The sequence below is a fragment of the Thamnophis elegans genome, chromosome 1 (genome assembly GCF_009769535.1).
Source record: "Thamnophis elegans isolate rThaEle1 chromosome 1, rThaEle1.pri, whole genome shotgun sequence".
Classification (NCBI taxonomy): domain Eukaryota; kingdom Metazoa; phylum Chordata; class Lepidosauria; order Squamata; family Colubridae; genus Thamnophis; species Thamnophis elegans.
In genome coordinates, this window is record NC_045541.1 from 115008271 (window position 1) to 115032745 (window position 24475).

A 24475-nucleotide genomic window follows, 5' to 3' on the forward strand; every position below is an offset into this window, starting at 1 on the left:
TGGTTTTTGTGGCAGTCACATGGAAAGGTACATGCCTTCTTCCATGATATTTTGTTTCTCAAGGCAGTCCCCAGCTCAGGGATTTCCTTATAACCTGCCATCTGAATACAGATAGCCCTCCACTTATGGCTACAATTGAGTCCAAAATTTCTGTTGCTAGGTGAGACAGTTGTTAAGTGAATTTTGCCACATTTTACAACCAGTGGTGGGTTGCTCCCGGGATGGCCCGGGTCGGCTGAACTGGTAGTAGCGGTGGCGAGAAACCCGGATGCTTCTGCGCATGCAAGTACAGGAGTACGCCCGAACCAGAAGTAAAAATATTTGCAACCCCTCACTGTTTACAACCTTTCTTGCCACTGTTGTTAAGTGAATCACTGCAGTTGTTCACTTAGCCACCTGGTTTTTAACCCCGTGGATTTTGCTTGTCAGAAGGTTGCAAAAAGTGATCACATGACCCTGGGACACTGCAACAGTCATAAATATGAGCCAGTTGCCAAGCACTGGAATTTTGATCATGTGACCATGTGCTGCAACAGTCCTAAGTGTAAAAAACGGTCATGTGACTTTTTTTCAGTGCCATTATAGCTTTGAATGGTCTCTAAATGAAATGTTGTAAGTCAAGGACTACTGTACCTTTATTTACTAAATCTCTGGGGTTTTTGGTCGGAGGAATCAGTCATGGTTGGCTAAATGCAATTGCCACTTGCAGATTTTCAGCAAAACATCATACCTCTACTCCCCCCCAAATATATATGTATATGTGTATGTGTATGTGTATGTGTATGTGTATGTGTATGTGTATGTGTATGTATATGTATATGTATATGTAAATGTATATGTATATGTATATGTATATGTATATGTATATGTATATGTATATGTATATGTATATGTATATGTATATGTTTTCGTAGATTTTCACGGGTACAGATATGCAGGTTTTGGTGTATTCGGGTCTTTTCCCGTGTAAGATTTGGAGTATCTTGGCGACGTTTCGACGAGGTCCCACTCATCATCTTCAGGCTGGTGTCTTCGGCCTCATGCCTGTGCGAGCAAAAAAAAAGGTACAGGCATGAGGCCGAAGAACCTAGTCTGAAGATGACGAGTGGGACCTCGTCGAAACATCGGCAAGATACTCTCAATCTTACACGGGAAAAGACCCGAATACACCAAAACCTGTACTAAATTTTGTTTAGTATACAATAGCCACTTCATATATGGGCAATCTTTTGCAACATCAAAGTCTCAGAATTCTACATCACTGTCTTTATATTTTTCCCATTCCCCCTTTCCCCCCCTAATCTCAGCCATCAAGAACGTACAAGGAACATATTATCTGAATGGGCAGTGGACAATTGAGTACAGCCGGGCCTTGCCTATTGCCAGCACAGTGGTGCATTACGACAGAGGTTCAGAGGGAGATCTAGCTCCAGAGCTTCTATATGCCCGGGGTCCCATCAGCGAGCCTTTGATAATTGAGGCAAGTAGCTGCAACTGCTTTCCTGTTTTCTTAGAGCAGGGGTGTCCAAACTTGGGAACTTTAAGACTTGTGGACTTCAACTCCCAGAATTCCCCAGCTGGCTGGGAGTTGAGGTCCACAAGTCTTAAAGTTCCCAAGTTTGGACACCCCTGTCCTAGAGGTTTAATTCCTGAGTTGTGCATAGGTGTTCTGGATAATTCTCCAGAATAATACAGACCGAGGGATTCCACAGGTTCATTAATAAATAAAATAGATTGATGTGGAAACTTCCATTTTTTGACTGAACAACTATTAGAAAAAGAGTAGAGGAGAACTGGCCTTGAGGCTATCTCTGTTTCATGCAGAGGTCAAACAGTAAATGGCTAATTTATTTGTCATGGCATTAAGATCACTTTAGTTCCTCATTCCTTAACCCCAACAGCGTGCTTAGATGAAATGAGTTTTGTCACATTTGCAGGGTACAAGGTTACGAAGACTACAGTAGTTTAACAATTGTTTCTTGATGAAGAGGAAATATAATCTTTCTTCATTCTAGCAAGAAACCACTTTATCCTTTGTATTGTAGGCAATGTATTCAAATGTTGATCTATCAGAGTCAGAAAAGACATACAGCAGGAGATGAATAGCAGGCAGAAAAGGAATAACCTTGGCAAGGATCTGAGTGATGGATGTTTGTATGTGCGTAAGACTTCAAGTCTGTTTGTGACTCTAAGCAACTGTCTGAACAAGGCCCTGCATTTTCTTGGCAAGATTTTTGAGAAGTAGTCTGCCATTGGTTGCTTTCTAGGGATGAGTCAGAGTGATTGGCCCAAAGCAGGGGTGTCACACTCAATTTGATTGAGGGCCACATCAGGGTTGTGTTTGACCTCGGGGGCTGGGGGGGCATGGCCAGCTTGACATCACTAATTGAGGCTCTGTTTTCAGCTGTCTGCCAGTGAAAACAGAGCCCGGGGGGCAGTGTGCAGCCTCCCTGAGCTCCGTTTTCCCTGGCAGAGGGCTGCAGGAGGCCATCATGGCTGAAAATGGAGCCGAGGCAGGCCACATACAGCCTCCCCAAGCTCCATTTTTGCTGGCAGAGGGCTGCAGGAGACCATCATGGCCAAAAGCAGAGCCTCGATGAATGATGTTTAGCTGGCCACACCCTCCCAGGCCTGCATGTAGTCCTCACAACTCTCCGTTTTCACTGGTGAGGCACCACGGGCTGGTCCTTCATTGTTTCCAGGGCGGCCCCATGGACCAGATCTAAGCATCCAGATGTGGCCTTGAGTTTGACACCACTGGCCTAAGGTGACCCAACTGGCTTGTGCCCAAGCAAAGACTAGAACTCATGATCTCCTAGTTTCTAGACTTATGGCTTAACCAAATTGGTTCTGAGTGATAGACAGTTTTCACAAATAGCAGACAATGTTTATTTATTTATGAAATTTCAAATCTACCCATCTCCCTGACAAAAGGATGTTGGAACTTGGATTGTAACAAACAGATGAGTAATTGTGTTTTTAATTAATTAAGTAATTAGCACATCAGGGAAAAGAAACTAAGCTGACCTTAGTTTTTAACAGGTAGACCAGATTATTATTTTTGTTTGAAAAAGGGATATTCCTGTCATCTAAACGTTTATGTACAAAGGTCCAGACATGGCCACTACATGAATTGGACCAGTAGATAATACCTTGTTACAAGAGTAGCAAAAAGTGTGTTTCCTGACAACTGCTTATCTTCTTTCTTTTTCAGCTTATAAGCCAGGAACGAAACCAAGGAGTACATTATGAATACTATTTGCCATTCCAAAGGCAAACATCAATATACAGCTGGGGTTATGGCTCTTGGAGTGACTGTAGTGCTGAATGTGGTGGAGGTATATGCCAGCACCTTACATTTAATATTATTGATTTGCTTAAGTAATGGTTCCCAATCTGTGTGTACAGATCACATATTGATCTGTGAGGATATTCTAGACAGTTTGTGGTCTCTGTGTATATAGCAATAGCACTTAGACTTATATACCGCTTCATACCGTGCTTTTACAGCCCTCTCTAAGCTGTTTATAGAGTCAGCATCTTGCCCTCAACAATCTGGGTCCTCATTTTACCCACCTCGGAAGGATGGAAGGCTGAGTCAACCTTGAGCCTGGTGGGATTTCAACTGCCAAATTGCACTCAGCAGAAGTAACCTGCAATACTGCATCTAACCACTGTGCCACCTCGGCTCTTTGTATATGCTACAAACCTAGACCTGTAGCACATGGGGAAGCTGAATGGGTGATATGTGAGCATTAGTTGCCAAGGTTGACTGTTATTTAATTGGTCAAAATCTCAGATAATTAGCAAATCACACAAAATGTTGGCAAACTCATTCACAATCTCAGAAACTTTTAGACATGAATATTAGTTACATATGAGAATTGGTAGACATGCTAGATTTCAATCATTAACTGCTATACTGAACTATTGTAGTGATGATTGTGTAATGACCTCTGTCTTATACCTTTCGCCTCTTAAAGCATTTAAAGCCATTTTTAAATAGAATAAATGTATTATCAAGATGATCCTAAGCAGAAATCTGCTGGTTTAGGAAAATCACAGCATAGAATGGGTGAAAGCAATCTTCTTCTGCCTCAGAGACCATTTCAACTTTGCAGGCTCCTATCTGAGTTGGTCACCGGTACCCGAGATTTACTCTTAAACGTTGTGCCTTGCCTAAGGACTGCAAAAGATAGGATGGATAATAATGTGGACAGGTCCGAGGGATTTGGCTTGCTTTGAGTAAAGGATGATAAGAAATGAAATAAATGATTTAAGCCAGAAAAGTATTATGATCTTGCTTTTCAGGGCTTGCCAAATAAATAAATTGCCCTAATACAGGAGAGAATTGCTAGGTTTTAAACAGGGTTGGGATTCAGCAGATTCGGACTGATTCAGGCGAACCGGATGCTAATTTTGCATCTAGTTCACCAAACCAGTAGTTGGAAGGAGTCGTTGGCCCCACCCACCCAACCACCTTGCTCCTCCCAGGAGTCTCCACGTGGCCCATTCATCATGCCTGTTAAGTGCATGGCCCATGCGGAGGCTCTGGCAGGGTGAAAAACAGTCCTCCTGGAAGTTCTAAAAGTCCGGAAACAGTCCTGTTTCCAGCCTCCAGAGGGCATCTGGAGCCTGGGGAGACTGTTTTCGCCTTCCCGGAGGCTGGAGGAAAGCCTCCAGAGCCTGGGGAGGGCAAAAACGCCCCCCAGCTGTGGTGCAGGAGGCCGAGTAGGCCATGCCCTCCATGGGCACACCACAACCAGGCATAGAACCGGTTGCTAAAAATTTTCAATCCCACCCCTGGTTTTAAACCACTCATTTTTGTTAAAGACCTAGGAGTAATATTCCCCTTCAATTCGCCTACACAAAATACACAAAAATGTCCTGAACATTTGGCTGTGATTACTCTGGGAGCTGCAAAAAGGATGCTTGTAGAGGCATTGACCTGTGTCAGAAGGTCAAGGGGAGCAAATGACAAAGCAATGTTGGGTCATCATGATGCAAGCCTCCTCCCTTTTGTTATGATCTCACAGACCCATACAAAGGAGAAGGCCATGTATCAAAGCACCATGATGCTGCTTTGGTCATTTGCACAAAGGCATTTGCATTCTGTGAACATCTGTGAGTTTTGGGAAGCTACATGGGTCTCAGCCAATGAGCATCTGTTAAGCATGAGAAGTGTAGCAATATTACTTCTGCAATTCCTTATGCCCCCCATGGGCACCTTACTAGTTTTTAGAGCTGATATCATAATGATTGTAGCTCCTGCTTTCCCCAAGTGACTTTCCGTTCTTGTTGCCATTTTTTTAGTGTGCTATTTTAATGTAATGGGAAAAACAGGTTTGAAGGGTAGAACAGAGAGACAGATGATTAGATATATTAGATTACATTAGATATAAGAGGCGTGCTGGCACATTGGTTAGAATGCAGTATTGCAGGCTAATTCTGCCCACTGTCAGCAATTTGGCAGTTCAGTTCTCACTGGCTCAGCCTTCCATCCTTCTGAGGTCGGTAAAATGGGGACCCAGATTACTGGGGGCAATATGTTGACTCTTTAAACTGCTTAGAGAGGGCTCTAAAGCACTTTGAAGTGGTATATAAGTCTAAATGCTATTATTACTGTTTTTCACACTTATGACGACTGCAGCATCCCCATGGTCATGTGATTTACATTTGGATACTTGACAACTGACTCACATTCATAGCAGTTGCACTGTCCCGGGGTCATGTGATCCATTGTTCCTCTTAGACCGTCCTCAGGTTATCAATGAATCCTGGAGCCAGAACGAATCTCATAAAATATACTAGCCTAAATAGTCCGCCTTCCTGTTCTTACATACAGAAAAATAAATAACAGGGCATATTCTAATATTGCCTAGAAGGCTGTAAGAAAAGGCATAAATTGAAAGTAAACTCTGATTGAGTTGCAGCAGGATTATTATATCATGAACAAAATAATGTTTTTTTTTTATAAAGGTTGTTTTGAGAATTTGACATAATCTATATCTATATCTATAAATCTATATCTATTTATCTATCTGTCTGTCTGTCTGTCTCTCTCTCTCTCTCTCTCTCTCTGTCTGTCTGTCTGTCTATCTATCTATATCTATCTATCTATCTATCTATCTATCTATCTATCTATCTATCTATCTATCTATCTATCTATCTAAAAGTTTGCGGTGGTCTGTGCAGAAATCACCTTGTAATCTTTGCTTATGGGATTATAAAGAGATCCACTATTAGCCATTCTAGGAGATACTATTTTGTAATGAGTGGCAGACATATTTTGATTCATTCAGCTTTAAAGCCTGTCCATCTGCTTATTCTTCTTCAAAGCAAATGTGACCAACAACCTTAGTTACTGATTGCACTGCCAGTGAGATTGTATATGGTATGGTAAAGTACAAATAGCAAGGGGGGGGGGATGTTTAATTTCTTCATTAAGCCTCTATACTGTTGCAAATGACATGAAAGGCAGTTTGATGTAGTGGTTAAGGTACCAGGCTAGAAACCAACTGAATTCTAATCTAAGGTGACCAGATTTTCAGATTGGTAAAGCGGGACACCTTTGACCTGGGGGGGGGAGGGGGCTTGATTAAAAATTTTATACAGAGCAACAAAAAATTTCATATAACGCAAAAATAGTATTGTAATATTTTTTTATTTCAACATAACTACAATTTACAAATATAAATTGTAACTGTTGCCAAACATCAAAATTTTGATCACGTGACCATGAGGATGCTGCAATGGTCGCTAAGTGTGAAAATAGTCTCTAAGTGTGAAAAATGGTCATCAGTCACTTTTTTCAATGCCATTGTAACTTTGGTCACTATACCACCTTTCTTGCCACAGTTCCTAAGTGAATAACTGCAGCTGATAAGTTAGTAACATAAGTGAATCTGGTTTCCCCATTTGACTTTGTCAAAAGGTCACAAAAAGCAATTACATGACCCCAGGACACTGAAACCATCATAAATACGAATCTGTTGCCAAACATCAAAATTTTAATCGCGTGACCATGAGGATGCTACAACGGTCGCTAAGTGTTAAAATGGTCGCTAAGTGTGAAAAATGGTCATCAGTCACTTTTTTCAATGCCATTGTAACTTTGGTCACTATACCACCTTTCTTGCCACAGTTCTTAAATGAATAACTGCAGCTGGTATTTTGTATTTTGGATAGAATCTTTTTTTAAATAGTCTAAGACAATTTAAAAAAAGAATCCACACAGAATAAATTGAAGTAAAACATTACAAATTATTCCACACAGAATAAATTTAAGTAAAACTATTTTTAAAAATTCTATGCACAATATATTTCAAAGTATTGTGCATAGAATTTTTAAAAATGGTTTCACTTCAATTTATTTTGGATAGAATCTTTTTTTAAATAGTCTAAGACAAGTTAAAAAAAGAATCCACACAGAATAAAACAATTTTTAAAAATCCTATGCACAATAAATAAAATATTATTTTAAAATACATTAAAAAAATAAAAGAAAAAAACCCGGCTCACTTACCAGCAGGCAGACACTCCAAGTCAATCCAGAATGATGTAGATGTTAATACAAAGAACTGAGCAAATTAAAATGGTGAAATTATTAGTCCCAGGGAAATATTTTTCAAAGAAACTTTGCCACCATTTTTTCCACACGAGCCGACCTCCAACCTCCGTGCCCCTCCCCTCCGGGAAATCCAGGAAGAAACAGTCCTTACTTCTCTAGCCAAAGTATTTCCTGGAGCTCTATGGTACTGAGTCATCTTTTCTTATAAAAGGAGGTAAAAGGGCGGGAGGGGGTCCATTTTGTTGCTTTAATGTTTTAATATCTTCAATGAAAGTACTGAGACAGAGAGAGGGTTTAGACAGAGTGTCTTTTGTCTTGCCCCGGTTAGGATTTCTTAAGCAAATCCACTGGGATTTCAACATGAAGCCAGAAAATCGGGACTTTTTTAAATCGCCCCAGGACACGGGACAAATTGTTAGAAATCGTGACTGTCCTGCCGAAATTGGGACGTCTGGTCACCTTATTCTAATCCTGCCTTAGGCCTGAAAGCCTTTTGGGAGATTTTGAGACAGTCACTCTCTCTCATCCTGCAACATCCGGCTTGGGTGACAAGATGGTTAGTCAAATCCTGTCACAACCAATGGATCTGCACCTGGTTGTTCCAGAAAAAGCAGACCGCGCACTTGAGGAAAAAAAATGCTAGGAAGAAAAAACCTTGCAAACATAACAATCCAGTACAGACCATTCAAAAATAAAACAACACTCAGAAAAGGGACACGATCAGTTTTCAGATTTAGAACTATTGTAGCATCCACATGGTCACATGATCAAAATTCAGATGCTTGGCAACTGATTCATATTTATGATTGTTGCAGTATCCTGGAGTCATGTGATCATCTTTTGCGACCTTCTGGCAACAGGGAAGCCAAATTCACTTTACAACTGTGTTACTAACAATTTCAATGATTCACATAACAACTGTGGCAAGAAAGGTCATAAAATGGGGCAAAACTCACTTAAGGAATGTCTCACTTAACAACAGAAATTTTGTGGTTGTAAGTCGAGCACTATCTGCACTACACAGCATAATTACAAACATAAAAACATCCTCAGTGGAATAAATCATGCACCTGTAGTAAAGGTTCAATCAGCAAATTTCTTTCTTTCTTTTCATTATCAAAAGGAGGAGAAGAAATGTATAACAATCTATCTAACGTGAAAAGACCCCAGGGGGGAGGGATGTCTCCATCTCAACCAGCTTCTGCAAGGTAATCAATGTCAGAGCAAGTCTGACCTCTGAGGGAGAGCTGGCCAAAAGCCCAGGGCTGTGGTAGGAAAATATCACCTCCCACCCCTAAAAATTGATGAAACTGAAGGATTTTCAGCATTCTTTTCCGGGGATGTGCATATTGAACCCATTATTGCATTCAATTAATTATGTAACTTAATGAATTCCTCACCCCTGCTCCCACCTTCAGATTAGTGCTAGCCCTGTTATCTTGATTTCAATCACATCATTTGTGTGGGAATATGAAAAGGCAACTCATTGGATGCTAGCCTCTGCTTAATTCTTATCGGTTAGATGATAATACTTGGTTCCTTTAGGGATATTATGCAACCAATCGCCTTGGCAATTATCCGTTACCTTTTGCCATCCTGTTGTGTTTTCTCTGCTCCGCAGGTTATCAGTCTCGTCTGGTCTTTTGCACCATTGATAATGAAGCCTATCCGGATTATATGTGCAGAGATAAACCATGGCCAGGAAATAACCGCACCTGCGGCCTCCAGCCTTGTCCCCAGACAAAACGGTGAGCTTTGATTTGGTTTCTCTCTTCTCTGAAATCTACCTTGAAATCCAAGAATCAAAGTCAGAAATAACTTGGTAGTCTCTGTTCGGGGCCCTTGTTGCTCTCCTATGAAATGCGTGCAGAGAAACCTGAGCTCCCCCCAAACGCACAGGTAGCCCTCGACTTACAACCATTCATTTAGTGACGTTTTCGAAGTTAGGGTGGCACTGAAGAAACTGACTTATGATCAGTTTTCACACTTACAACCGTTGTAGCATTCCCATGGTCATGTGATCTAATTTGAGCTTGAAAGCTAGAATGTATTTATGACAGATGTGCTTTTCCGAGTTCACCTGATCACCGTTTTTAATCTTCCCCGCCAGCTTCCAACAAGCAAAGTCAATGAGGGAAGCCAGATTTACTTAATGACCATGCAATTCACTTAACAACTGCACAGATTTGCTTAATAATTATGGCCATTAAAGGTCATTAAACGGGGTAAAACTCACTTAAGAGTTGCCTTACTTAGCAACAGAAATTTTGGGCCCAGTTGTGATTGTAAGTCGAGGCCCACCTATCATACAAGCTAGAGCAAAATGTTATCTGAGGGGAAAAAATGTTACAATTGGCAAGCTAATTGGGTGGGAATAGGCAGTCTCTTTTCTTTGGGACTTGCCTATTTAAAAAATGTTTTCCATGTTGGGTGTAGCTAATGACACGTGTAATTTTTTTTATTGATTTATTATGTATGTTGTTATCTTTCTTTTATTTTTTATTGGCAAATTGTTGGTCTCCAAGATGTGCGCCATTTTTCTAGACACGTTAACCCATGAACAAAGAAAAAAATAGTTATGAAATCTACTGTTTTTCTTTTCTAAGCAAGTCAATGCAACCTGTGTGAGGTCCAGGGAAACTTCTGAAAATGAAAAGGATGCACCTAGGCTTCCCAAGAGCATGAAGCAAACTCATTGTCCAGACAAAAAACCCTTTTATTAATTTACTGTGAATTCTGCTCATTCACATCCAGCAAAGACTTTCAAGGGATGATTTACAGTCACAAACCTTATCTGGTTTGGAGAGTTGACAGGCCGATATCTGCAAAACTTGGCAAGGAGTCTCGGAGAGTCACGAACTAATTAAGCAAATTGTCTTCTGCAAACTTCACTCCCCTTTCATTCCTCTTTTATTTTCTCTGGGAGGGGCCATACATCATCCACCTGTGGCCTTACTCCCAAGTTGACCCATGCTCTTTAGCTGTTCCCTTTGTCTAGCAACTCTGCGCATGCGCACATTGGGAACAGGCTCCAGCTGTTCGTCTGCCTCACTGATGTCTGACTCTGAAGGCAGCTGATAACTGGCATACGGCTCTGGCCTTCTCTCTGCCTCTGACACAGAGCCCTCATCAGAGCCTTCCCCAGACTCCGTTCCTCCCCAACCTCCTCACTGTCTGAATCTGCTGCCAGCTTGGCAATCAGGCCACAACACCCAGTTAATTAAATTAAAAGCACTTGACTCCTCTCTTAGGAGAAGGGATCAATATTGCTAAACAAACTAGGAAGGGTGGATAAAAGCTTTCTGTTAGAAGATCATAGCATATTTCCTGATTAGTGGGAAACCATATTGGAGAGTCCCTCCTTGCGTGAAATGCAGGTGGTGAGTGGCGGGAATTCCTTTTCATTTTATCAAAAGACATTATTTAGAAAGGACGCAGATTACCAGCTGTCTGCAAGGAATATAAATCCTTCCATTCCCCACTATTCTATCAGAGCTGAAGAAGCTTCTTGGCTGAGAAGCAAAACGTCTTCAAAAGGAAAAAAAAACAAGAAAGCCCAGTTGCCTCCTGAAAAAAAGCATCTTTGAGACAACCATGGCCTGGATGACTGAGAATCTCTACAGACTATTATTTAGAAAGTTTTAGAAATATGAAGTTGTTTCCTCTGTTTTAGCACTAGAACGTTTCCAAGCATAATTAGGTTTCTGCTTGTAACATGAACAGAATACAAATACAAAGAAAGTGTCCACCTTCAGCTCTCCAAAAGATGTGTCACACTTTGAACTTTCAGAGTTAGACCACAATCCCCCCTTCCTTCCCCTGGTTACTATGATGAACCCCTGCTAATGTCCAAGTAGTTAGTTGGTTCTTGTGGCTACGATGAATTTTAATGGGGAAATTCAAATGAAGAGATCAAACCATGAAAGCATTTTTTTTTGTTATGTGCAACTTTTGGAGGGAATGGTTTGAAGACATGATGAAGGACAGGGGAAACTGAATTCTTCCCACCACCCACATATTTGGCCTTAATTTGAATTGGCTCTTTTTCTTGTGGATAATAAAGTGCCTGCATGTTTTCTGAATAATAATAGCTATGATGGGTGGTCTATTTTGGTGCAGGAAGTTGGCATAGTTGCAAAGAGAGGGGAGGCTATTACCTGCCCATGACCCCATCCCAACATCCTTTGGCAGTGTTTTCAATCTTAGCAACTTGAAGCTGTATGGACTTCAATTCCCAGAATTCCCAGCCAGCCATGCTAGCCGAGGAAGGGCCTTGTTGGCTTGGCAATCCTGAGAATTGAAGTCCAAGTATCTTCAAATTGCCAAGGTTGAGAAACATTGTCCTAAGGCAGGGGTCCCCAAACTTGGCAACTTTAAGACTTGTGGACATAGCTTGCTGGAGAATTCTGGAAGTTGAAATCCACAAGTCTTAAAGTTGCCAAATATGAAGACCTCTGTCCTAAGCCTTTAAAAAATGGCAAGGGAGGTTTCCGATCCATCATCAAAATCCCTTTTAGTTTGGCTCTAAAAGGATAGAAATCATACTGTAAAAGACAGACCCAGATGTCTATATATTTATTATGGGCTTTAAAATCTTTATTCTATATACAAAGGGTCTCTTACCTCTATCTGCCGGGAGCATGGAGCCGCAACAGAGCATGGAACTTGCAAACAAAGAGGTAACTAGGAGAAAGTGGTTCAGCTCTTTTCTTCCTTCGCCTCACCTCCAATAGTGGTTTTTCAAGCTTTCTAACCTTAGTAAACAGCTTGTATTTCCCCTCCCCTCGCATTGTTAGCTGCTCATTGAGCAGGAATTTGCTAAAAAACAAACAAACCACAAATTCCTGAGAAACGCTTGTTGAAAGCCACAGACCTAGATTCCTGAAATCATACAAAAAAGAAAGAGGCTTTAGAGAGCCTCTATGCCTGGTGAGACATATACAGGTAGTCCTTGACTTACGACTGAGCCCCCCAATTTATGTTGGTAAATGAAACATTTGTTAAGTGAATTTTGCCCCATTTTACAACCTTTCTTGACACATTTGTTAAGTGAATCACTGCAGTTATTAAGTTAGTAACATGGCTGTTAAGTGAATCTGGCTTCCCCATTGACTTGTCAGGAGGTCACTAAAGGTGATCATGTGACCTCAGGACACTGCAACCGTCATAAATATGAGTCAGTTGCCAAGTATCCAAATTTTAATCATGGTACCATGGGGATGCTGTAATGGCTTTATGGTCATGAGTCACCTTTTCCATGCTGCTCTAACTGTGAAAGGTCACTAAGTGAATTGTTGTAAGTCAAGGACTATCTGTACTAATATAGTAGTTTCAGGTTCATCCTGTTCATCCAGTTCATCCAAGCAGTGTGACTTCATAGCCTCTCTCCAAATTGCTGCTGAAAAGTTGTAATTTGCAGTGTGACAGGAGGAATTATTAAATTCGTAGCAAGCAATCACACTGAGTATGTTCAAACATTTTCATTTACACTCAATTAAGGTTAAATGTAATTTAGATAAAAAGATACTTTTGTCTTGGCTCTACATCCTGGCTGGAGTGTGGCTCCCAGCACGCTACTCAAAGGCTGGTGAGGCTCTAAATCTTCCAAAAGTTGAACATCTCTGGTTCCACGAACCTTGGAAGGCTTTTCTTCTAGGTGATGGACTTTGTTCTTAAAGCTTTGGCTTTTCTCCCTAAACAATGGTGTTGGGCAGTCAGTGCTTTTGGCCTTCTTATTCTATGTGAAGAAGGGTGAAGGAAGATAGTTCCTTATTTTTCTTTGTAGCCCAAGAGTTTAGATATCATATCCCCAGTAGCTTCTGCAGAGAAATTTAGTAAATTAAAAATGAATATTGCTGGAGATTGCTGCATTATTTTATCTTAACCTTACTTTTCTATTTTTCTATATTTTTCCCATACCCATTAATCTGGATGATAATTTTACATATTCAGTTGTATACTGTCAGGATTTACCAGAGGTCCTTCCATAATGATGAATTACCAACCACTAGTAGATAATAAAATTCACCACTACAAGCATGATGATGCCATTTGCTTTGATAACTTCAGCATTGGACTGGATATATAAAAACAAAATAGTCCCTCAATGGTTACTTACTGTGCTGGATACATGGCTTTAGGAATGGTATCCCTTTCATATAAGCGAATCAAGTTTAGCTTGTTGATTTCTTGGTGATTTCTATTAATTGATTAATAAGCAGAATGCTATAGTGAAGGATCTTTGAGTTGGATTCACATAACATTGTGAACCATGGTTTGTTTTCATTGTGACTTGCTGAACATGACATAATCAGGTCTAACTTTAAACCAAAACCACAATAGATGGTTCATACATCAAGCTAAACCAAATCAAACGACCCATAAGAGGGTTGGGGAATTAGAATAATTACAAATGCTGTTTGGGGAAGTGAGAATATGACTTTGTTATGTCTTAACCTAATGGGACACCCAGTCCGATCCAGTAGAGCTCCTAACTCCTACAGAAGAAGATACCAAAAAGGGGTTTTGAGCTTTCAAGTTGAACATCTGCATGATTGTTATACAGTTCCCTAATCTTTAATATACTTTATAATTCAAAATCAAACAAAAAAGAATCTCCCATGTAAGGTCATACATCTCCCCACAATATTCATGATAGAATATGGAATATGTGGCTAAATTAGCAGAGAAGTAAAGGTAGCTACAATGCTATATAGCTTTCAGTCATCAATCCTGAAACAAATATATTTTGCTGTGTTCTTTAACTAACTCAGGGGTCCCCAACCCCTGGGCCACAGCCCATTACCACTCTGTGGCCTATTCAAAAGATCAGTTATCGCTGCTGTAACTGTTCCCACGGCATGCTAAATCAGGATGTGTTTAACCATGGTGTATTGATTAAATCATAATTGTGTGGGTTCACATAATACATTAAATCTTAATCATGATTGATGAGCTAAACTAAAACAACATATTACACCACAATCTAACCGGCTTCTTTTTGATTTAGTCATTATATGAATTCAGCTAACACTGCAAGTCTACAGGATAGAGGTCCCATTGCCATTTGAAACATTTCTTGCAATTTGATTTTATTACTGAATATTGTTCCATGGCAACCTAAAGTAATATTTAACTATAAAGGAAGTAAGTGGTAAAATTCCGCTTGGAATATAAGGCTGAAATTATTTTTAGGCACTGATCCTTATTCACAGTCTGTTTTCTTCTCTATTCCTATTGAAGGAGCTGCGTAGATTCACCTCCTGCCAGCTAAGTTATTTTTAGAATAGGACTTCCTCTAAGATGTCATGCTCCAATCTTACAGTCACTCTCCACTGAGCCTCCTATTGGTCTGTAGGCTGTGCCAAGATAGTTGAGGTTATTTGTGCAGTTTCTGTTGGAAACGACAGCTTGAGTTGGCTGTTTGACTGCCTGGAATTTTGATTAAAGCCCAGCCTTCCAACTGTGGTCCTTTCTACTCCTATTTGCAGCATTGGGCTTCTCCCAAATTTAGAAAAATCAAATTAAAAGAAGAGTTTTATGCCAAGGCATATAGAAAGAGAAGCATTTTTCAAGAGTATCAAGTATATCGAGATCTGATTAATTTATATTTTATTCAAAGTGTAGCCCCAGGCTATCAGGGACGCGGTGGCTCAGTGGCTAAGATGCTGAGCTTGTCAATCAGAAAGTCAGCAGTTCGGCAGTGCGTAACGGAGTCAGCTCCCGTTACTTGTCCCAGCTTCTGCCAACCTAGCAGTTCGAAAGCAGGTAAAAATGCAAGTAGAAAAATAGGAACCACCTTTGGTAGGAAGGTAACAGTGTTCCGTACGCCTTTGGCGTTTAGTCATGCCGGCCACATGACTTTGGAGACGTCTTCGGACGGCGCTGGCTCTTCGGCTTTGAAGTGGAGATGAGCACCGCCCTCTGGAGTCGGGAATGACTAGCACATATGTGCAAGGGGAACATTTACCTTTAGTCCCAGGCTAGATCCCGGAGATCTCCCAAAGATCAGACCTCCATCCCAAATGCCCTGGACCACATTGATAGCAAGTAGTGCTAGGTATAAACGTGCACATTTTTTCCCCACAGGCACATTTTTGCCTGAAAATAAAATTTCTCCAGCTACTTTTAGATATTGTGGGAAAGATATTCGGACCCTCCAGCTGCAAAAGCCATCTAATATATTTATTTTAAATATGCATAGCATCTGCATGATATAGATAGATCATAAGATAATCATATTCCTCATGCAGACTCTGGGGTTTGTGTTAATTTAGCTCTTGGTGCTGCAGCCCCTTAAAAATAGTAACATTTTACTACTGTCTCCCAGAGAAAGATTCCCTCCCTTTCTAAATCTTTTCTGAGGCCTCTATTAATACTTCATCTCAAATTGTCTTTTTGATTCCTTTCATTCACTTCCTTTCCATAATTTGACACCCTTGTTATTTTTAATGCTGTTAGGAATTTCCATTGTGCCCCTGATTGGAATCCCTGGCTTTTAATATGACCATGTTAATTCCTGTATATCAGGCATCTTTTTCCTAACCCTTGCTTACTAGTTGGATAAAGCTCAAAAAAGCTCATCCCAGGAACTAATCACGAGAAATGTTTGTTCCGGGAAGCTCTCTTGTCACCCTAGTGACTTCTTGGTTCCTTGAGAATTATTTTTTTGAACATTTGTTTTTAGCTGGAAAACTGGTGAATGGAGCCAGTGCTCTGCCACCTGCGGAGGGGGCTTTCAAAGCCGTTCAGTTTACTGTGCCTCGTACAATGGACATCACTTTCAGGATGCTGTGGATGATACCGAATGCGCTTCCTTGACAGAGAAGCCACGCAGCGCACAGCCTTGCAACCTGCAGCGGTGTGCAACATGGGTCGCAAGTCCTTGGTCTGAGGTGAGTTTTTCCTTCTATGTGCAATATCTGTACTGAGGCAGGATTGGTCCAGTTTCTTCTGCACCTTGGGGAAAAGAAGATAATATATCCCCTTGGGGCATCCTGATCTGCCTTGCATGATTTTAGTACTGAGTAAAGCGTTGGAAGTACAGGTAGTCCTCATTTGGTGGACATTTGGGACTGGCAGCTCAGACATTAAATGAAGAGGTCACAGAGTGAAACTGCAACAATGTTAGCGATCTTACTTCCTTCGCTTTATAGATTTGCAAAAGATATAAAAGCAATGATTGGCCATAAAGTTACTTTTTCATCACTTTTGTCACTGTGAGCATTTGCTAAACAAGAACAACCTGTAACACAATAGAACTCTGTAATATTTGGGCTTATTCTAATTCTGTGTGCGCCTGTACTACAAGTACAGAGTAAGATTAAATTACAAGATGTAAAGTGGGAGTTCATCTAGGACCATGGGGGAGGGGAGTAAGTTTGAATCTATTATAAATATGGAAGCTCAGTGTAATCTTAGGCAGGCCACTTCCTCTCAGCCCAATTTAACATGTTGACTGGTTATAACTTTAATACATGTATTTAAAATTAGAAAAATTACAAAATATACACACAAAAATAGAAAAATTATTTTAAAAAGATGAAAAGAAGGGGAAAAAACCAAATCAAATTCTAAAAAAAAAAAAACCCAAGGATGTATCTTAAAGTTTATAAAATAAAATAACAAGCCACAATTGCTCTTCTCCTCCAAAAGAAATCAAACTCCATGACAAAATCTTTGGAACTGCCCATATGCCTGAATGTTCTTCTGATGCCCTAGCTGCATTTCAATGAAATGTTGGAAACCTGAATACAGAAAAAAGAGAACTTTATTCAGACTGTAGACTATGTAGAACAAATTAACATCAGAAATAGAGACGTGTTTCATGCAATGCAGATCTATTCTATTCTACTCTACTCTACTCTACCCTACTCTACCATACTCTATTACAGTGTTCAGTAAGCTGTGGTGAAGGTATTCAAACCAGGACTGTAAGATGCCAGGTTGAACAGGGTCCTCAGATTCTAGATATTGCTTGCTTGAGAGAACCAAAACCTCAGCACACCCAGCCCTGTATCGGGGAGAATTGTATACAGGAGATTGGCTGGCATATCGGAGACTGGGGATTGGTGAGTATGACACATATTTCCCTAATCCAATTTTTGTCCCTGCGCTGCTCCCTTTTTCACATTCTTACAAAGACTCATTTGCAGCCATACAATATTTGCTGATCTCCTGGGAGAATGAAAATAAACACAAGAAGGAGTTCACCAACCTGAATAGCCCATAGCCCATAAGTTAGAGCATGGTCACAGCAGAGATATTTTAATCGATGGCTTTTTGGGACAGGATGGGGATATTCACATGATCCTATCTTCTGGAAATGAAACTATAAAGTGTCTTAGTTGTAACTGCCTGTAAGGACAATTGCATGCAGAACCTTTAGGCTATTCCTGGGCCTTGTGAATCAGTCCTACTACAGTAACTGACCTGGAAATAACTAATCCTACCAGGTTTTTCTTCTTTATCAGTTTCTTTCCCTGATGCACTACAATTCTGATGTTTTGGGATGTTGATTTTCAGAATTCTGAGTTAGATTGGCTGCAGGACAACTGGAGGGTTCCAGATTGGAAAACCTCCAAGTAGTATTTGCAGCCTTGTTCCTTGACACTTCACCCACAAGGTCTCTGGCCCCTTGGTGGTTCTTTGCTCCTCATCTGATGATTCTTTGCCTCTCATCTGATTGTCCATTGTTTTAATCCTTACCATCTTTTCATCAAGTGCTCAAAAAGCTGCAGTTCTGGTATCCGAACCCGCCAAGTCATCTGTGCTGATGGGGATTCCAAATTCTACGGTGATGAGATTTGCCAAGAGATACAGCCACAGATACCAACCATGCTTGGGAGCTGCAATACACAACCTTGTCACCTGCCCCAGCGTAAGTGCAAAGTAGCATTTACTTCCAAGACATCAGGGAAGTTAGAATAGATAGGAATGTCACCGTCATATTGTTTAACTGGTAGGCCTTTCTATTTTATACATGTTAAATTATACCTCCATGAAACATCCTGTACAGAAATGTTGAGTTGATGACTCAGAAGTCTTTGTCTCCTGTGTTTGATTACTGGTTTATTTAAAAAATGGGATGATGTGATACATGTTGGAATAAATGAGGTTAGCAAAAAAAAGAATGAACTTCTGCCTTAGTAGGTTGCACCTTATCAGTCAAATACTAAAGTCAGTAAATTAATTTCAGGAGTTCAGTAAGAGAAACATATTTTTTATTATCTGTGTTTTGTAGGGATTAAATGTAGGAGGCTCATTCAGATCATTTAGGTGACTTGATTTATATTCTGTTCTTCCAAATAAAAATCCTCAACTTAAACCTTAAGACTTTTTAATGTACAATTTTTAAAAAATCAATCAAACTAGAAAACAGAGGTTATGGGCCATTGTCGTCTTCCTAGGGCTGAGAAAGAGGGACTGGCTCCCTATCATCAAGCTGGCTTTGTGCCTAAGATAGAATTAGCATTCATGGTCTCCCAGTTTATAGCCTGGTGTCTTAACCACTGCAACAAATTAAGTAATTCTCTCATCAAGAGTTAGAAGTGGAATGTTACGTACGTACGGACGTTGTCAAATTTACATGTTTTCTCATGCTCACCGGGATTGGTTGCCCAAACCCCGGGAAGTTTAAGCAACTGTCATTGGCCAGCTGCTCTGCCAGGGCTTCTTAAAAGGCGAGCCCCAGCAGCCCAGCCGGCAGAGTGCAGTCACTTACTCTTGCAATAAAAAGTGCTGAAACTCACTCACACCTCTCACCTGCTGCTTTTCGCCGATCTAACATGGAAAATCTCTGAAAACGTAGGGTCCTTGAATCCATAGCTACCGGATCTTTCTAAAGTTGAGCTTAAACTTGTAGTTCCCCATCCTGATCCTAATAACCAGAGGAAAACCTCAACAATATCACTTGATTGGCCAGGGTAGAGATACTCAATTGAGTAACATCCACATACTGGTGATATCTGACCCCATGCCATTGGATAACTTCACCCAGCTACTTCATGTAGATATTAACTAAAGATACTTCCCCAGTGTCAAACCCTGGGAACTATGCAGAGCAGGGATCTTGTTTTGCCAGTATTCCTGGTCAACAATCTTAGGCTGAATTCTCCACCCCACTAATGCTATTTGGAGCTTACTCAAGGGAAAGGAGAGTCAGTACTACTGCCTCCTACTCCCAACCCTTGGAAATGTTCCCCAAAGATACCACAATCAATAGTATAAAAAGCCAATGAAATCAAGTAAGACCAGGAAAGTCTAGAAAAATTAAGGAACGCATTTCACCCTTTCCATTTCCCCCAACACGATTAAAAAACAAGGAAAACAAAGGATCCCAAGTTTTTGGCTCCACACACTTTGGGAGTTTTGGAGGAGATATTATTAGGGTACTGGAGAGCCAAATGGGAATTCCTTGCACATTTGTATTACATTTTAATTTACGGTACTCTTTTTTTTTCTTGAAATTTTGCCTCTTTCTTAAGGAATATTAATATTTTCTACTGTATACTCTGGGTATCAAAGTCTGTAGAACATTTTCCCTTGTCTTTTTTAATGGAGTTTTCTTTCCATCTATTTTGAAGTGCCATTTTAACACTACAAGTATTCTGTAGGCTCCCTTTAACTGATGATAGTGGGAGTAGAGGTGGGTCTTTTTACACAGAATAATATGATATTATTTGTATTCCTGCAGAGGTTCCCAGTATGCAAGACATCACAGGGTTCAATATCAGTCGTCGGACGTTACTGACCCGCTACCATCCTGATCAAGGCACTGAAGGTTTGGAAATGCCAAGTTGGCCTTCCTTCATCTAGTAGTCTAGTAGTTTTGTAAGGAAAAAGCTTTAGACCCATTAGCCTGCCTTCCTTTTCCTGCTTTTCTCAGTGACAGTGCCAGAAAGCAAAGGTGACATGAATATGAAGATGGAGATAAATTGATATCTGCTTCCGCCCCTAGTCACTAATGTAGTGGGAACCAATTTGCACATTTGGAAATTGTAGAGATGTTATAGCTGTGTGAGAGAAAGGAGCTCCTATACAAAAATAGTTGTCATGTTGACCTGCCAATCAGATATATAGGACAAATCACCTGGAGCCTAGAACATGCTCAGGGAGAGATTGCTGCTTATGGATAATGCATTGGTAGTCCCAGTTCTAATACCTCACTGGAGATCCACCTTGCAATTTACAATAATACAATAGCAGAGTTGGAAGGGACCTTGGAGGTCTTCTAGTCCAACCCCCTGCCTAGGTAGGAAACGCTATACCATTTCAGACAAATGGCTATCCAACATCTTCTTAAAGGCTTCCAGTGTTGGGGCATTCACAACTTCTGGAGGCAAGCTGTTCCACTGATTAATTGTTCTAACTGTCAGGAAACTGTCAGGAAAGACTTGCCTGAAGTCTTCAATGAACTTGAATGATAAATTTAAAAGGCTTTGTTAACTGTATGTCACAACTAGTGTTTTCAGAGTAGATCCTAAAAAAATCATTTACAGTTTTGCAGAAGGCATAGGGCAAGCCTTGCCTGTCAGTATTTCCAATTTCTAACTTAAAGATACAATAATTTTCTCAGGCAATTCTACCCTACTTGTACTTGGTACTTAAATCATGTGTCTTCTGATACTTTACATGTTTCCCGAAAAGTAGGAAATCATGTTGTTCTTTGACTGAATGTGTCAATTTTACTTAAAAATTATATTGAGGTAGCCTTGACTCCTAGGGCAATAGACACTGATGGATTCTTGACTAAATTGCTTTCTTGTAAGTGAATCGGCTTCTTCTGGGATACTATTAGTATATCTTGGGCTAGACTACACTTCTGGATACCTTGGTGATTGGCTATATTGACTAAATGCAATCCCTGTTTAGCTTTGAGGATAGAGGGATCAGCCAAGATGACCAAGATGACCAAGATGTTTTTCCCTTGATTTTTCACCCAAGCTCACACTTTTTGCTTCCTTTTCATGCTTCATGTTTCCTCATAGTGATATTCAATAAAAAACTATAAATAAGAGGCAAAGGGAATACAACATTTTGAAACCTGATCGTGCTCAGTCTTCTTGAGTCTTAAATGAGTATAAAATAAAAAAAAGAAATGGTATTCATTCTATATCCTGTGCATACTGCATTCAAATGAAAACTGTCCACAATATGTTATTGTATGCCATTTAGTCCCAGTGTAAATGGAGTCTATGACAACTCACCACAGCCAAGTTGTTACAGCCAACTCGCCATGGAACAATTCGCCACATGGCAACTTGCCGTGGGACAAGAGTTACACTAATATCAAAGAAATAGTGGTATAGAATCATTAAAGAAAGGATGCCAAAGGAGGGGCAAAATGAAATGTGAATGACAAACATTAACAATTGTTAAAATCATTTTAAATAATTGAATTGTTCAATTGTCCCGCAGCAAGTTGTCCTATGATGAATTGGACATGGCAAGTTGTCCTGATTTGAGTTGGCTGTAGTTGGCTGTGGTGAATTGAACATGGTTTGTAAGTTTAATTTGGCACAGCCAACATGATGAGTGGCAAATTGGCTGCAGTGAGTTGTCCCGTTACAGTATAAATGGTTTTTTCAAGAGCCCAGTCAGCTGGACTTGCAATATTCTTTGGGAAAATTCTGTGTTGCTGCAATGAGAAAAAAATTGCTTACAGAATTGTAGCTGTCAACTTGTACCAATTTTTTGGAGATATCTTTAACAATTTTTGGAACAATATATTTATTCACATACTTATTGGCTTTTCACTCATGTAAAGTAGGGATTGACCCTAACAGTTTGAGAACATGAATTTTCTTAACATGGATGTTATTATCCACTATTAATCAGTAATAGTCAGTATTATTATTATTTTAATATATTGTAATGTGATGTCTATTGCTTGTCTATGACCGTAATAAAGATATATTCTATTCTATTCTTTCTGATTTCTGGAAAAAGGAGGACGACAAATTTCAGGTTAAAAAAGAAGAAGAAGAAGAAAACTTTTCTTTCTCCTCTCACAATATTCTCATATGTGTTCAGGTTTCATATCTGTATGCCAGACCTTACTATGCAGTAATGTGAAGTGGAACTAAACCTCTATTGTTTTCCCATACCTATTAAGTTTTCCATCCATATTATGGGCAGGAAAGTATGCAAGTATAAAAAATTAATAGCACACTTCTTTATTCTCTTGATCCTAATCTTCGCATCAAGCTCCTGTTTCCTCCCACTCCCTTTTTATTATTACCCCTCTGTCTGATAACTATAGCTACAGCTGCAAAGTAATCTTCCTGGGCTCCTAGAAAGTTAACCTAGAGAAAGTACCTGCTTCCCAGCAACCAGTCCATCCATCAAATGCTTTGAGTGTTTATTCCCATTTTTGCTACACAAAGATTTGATCTCTGTGAAAGGAAAAATAATGAGAAAACATAAGAGGTTACCACTGGAAAGTATTGTCTTTTGTCCATTTCATAGTTCTGTGAATGAAGCAAGGAGTTAGCTCAATATTAATAACTTGCCTTGGTAGCTGCTACCTAAGTCTTTGGACCATTTTTATTTCCCTGACTTTTTTTCAGGTTATATGCATGTACAATTAAGGAGTCTCAGCTATGATCCTAAGGACATTGTAAAACAACCAACCAACCAAACAAAAACCACTATTTTAAGTAGGGTAGTTTTATTTTGTTGTCAAATTAATAGACTCCATTTTGCAATTGATATTGTAGGAGAGCCATGTTGGTAACCAAAAATCAGGAATAGTCTGGTAGCACCTTATCAGACTAACAAATTGAAAAAGACTGACTAACTCATTTTATTAGAGGCATGGAGTGGCCACCAAAATGTATGCCTTTTAATAACATTTGATAGCCTAATAATGTGCTATCGGACTCCTCATTTCTAACAATTGATAATAGAGGTCATTACTCTAATTTGGGAATGTAATGTAGTCAATTACTTATTTTAAGACTTTCTGCATTATGATTGAGTGCTACACCAAGTGATAAGCCTTGTACTGTAAGTACAGGTGATCTATATCAGGTAAGCAAGAATGTGATGGGTGGAGGGAAGGTGCAGGGATATTGGGGTAAAAGAAAATAGAGAAACCTGTGTGTAGATCTCACCACTACACACCTCTAGTTAAGAGTCTGCCCCAATGAAATAAGATTACAAGATATATATATATATATATATATATATATATATATATATATATATATATATATATATATATATATATATATATATATATAATATTATATTGGGTTTTTTTAAAGGTACAAAGGACTTTATCTCTTATATTTTTCAGTTTCTAGACATGAAAGAATAAGCCAAGCTGGCTCTACCCATCACCAGGTCCAGCTAAATGAAAGTCCTCGCTCCAATTTCTTACCTCTTGGATGGGATTCTTACTCAGACTCTTCTGTGTCCCGTCGGTCCCATTCTTATCCAAACGGTGGTAGTAATGATCAAGACTGCAACCATACTCCTCATGGATGTTGTTCAGATGGTCGCACTACTGCAGCAGGTCCCTTTGGCCAAGGTTGCCCACTTGATTCTTGCCATCTGAGCAGGTAGGACTAGCTCACTGAATGAGCAATTTGCAGGCAAAGCTGATTTATTGGATTGCTTTCAACATGTTACTGGTTTCCCACCCACCCCAGATATGGATGCTGCCCCGATGGAGTATCACATTCCCAGGGACCTAACCAAGAAGGGTGCACACAATACTACAGTGATGTTTACATAAGCAGAAATCCTGTTACTCCCACTCCAACAGTAAGTGAGGCAAACTTCTACATGTTCTAGAAGACGTGTTGGAATATAGTTACTTCCCCATATACAACGGCTGCATTTATCCAAACTTAAGGCTGTTTCCCTGTGTCCTCTTGATAAATCTGATGCTTCCATAAA

The 24475-nt window shown here is 39.9% G+C and overlaps 1 protein-coding gene across 3 annotated transcripts in view; it reads left to right on the forward strand.

Moving 5' to 3' along the window:
* Nucleotides 1-24475, forward strand: part of PAPLN (papilin, proteoglycan like sulfated glycoprotein) — a 92262-nt gene that overhangs the window by 52303 nt on the left and 15484 nt on the right. For 2 of the 3 annotated variants that reach the window (XM_032228569.1, XM_032228560.1), the window contains exons 9-18: nucleotides 1308-1480; nucleotides 3215-3338; nucleotides 9192-9318; nucleotides 12184-12249; nucleotides 16257-16464; nucleotides 17464-17640; nucleotides 18293-18449; nucleotides 20265-20351; nucleotides 23871-24135; nucleotides 24226-24340. In XM_032228569.1, the coding sequence (XP_032084460.1) occupies nucleotides 1308-1480; nucleotides 3215-3338; nucleotides 9192-9318; nucleotides 12184-12249; nucleotides 16257-16464; nucleotides 17464-17640; nucleotides 18293-18449; nucleotides 20265-20351; nucleotides 23871-24135; nucleotides 24226-24340 (1499 nt within the window). The remainder of the gene's footprint in view (nucleotides 1-1307; nucleotides 1481-3214; nucleotides 3339-9191; nucleotides 9319-12183; nucleotides 12250-16256; nucleotides 16465-17463; nucleotides 17641-18292; nucleotides 18450-20264; nucleotides 20352-23870; nucleotides 24136-24225; nucleotides 24341-24475) is intronic. The other variant, XM_032228578.1, reaches the window with a different exon arrangement.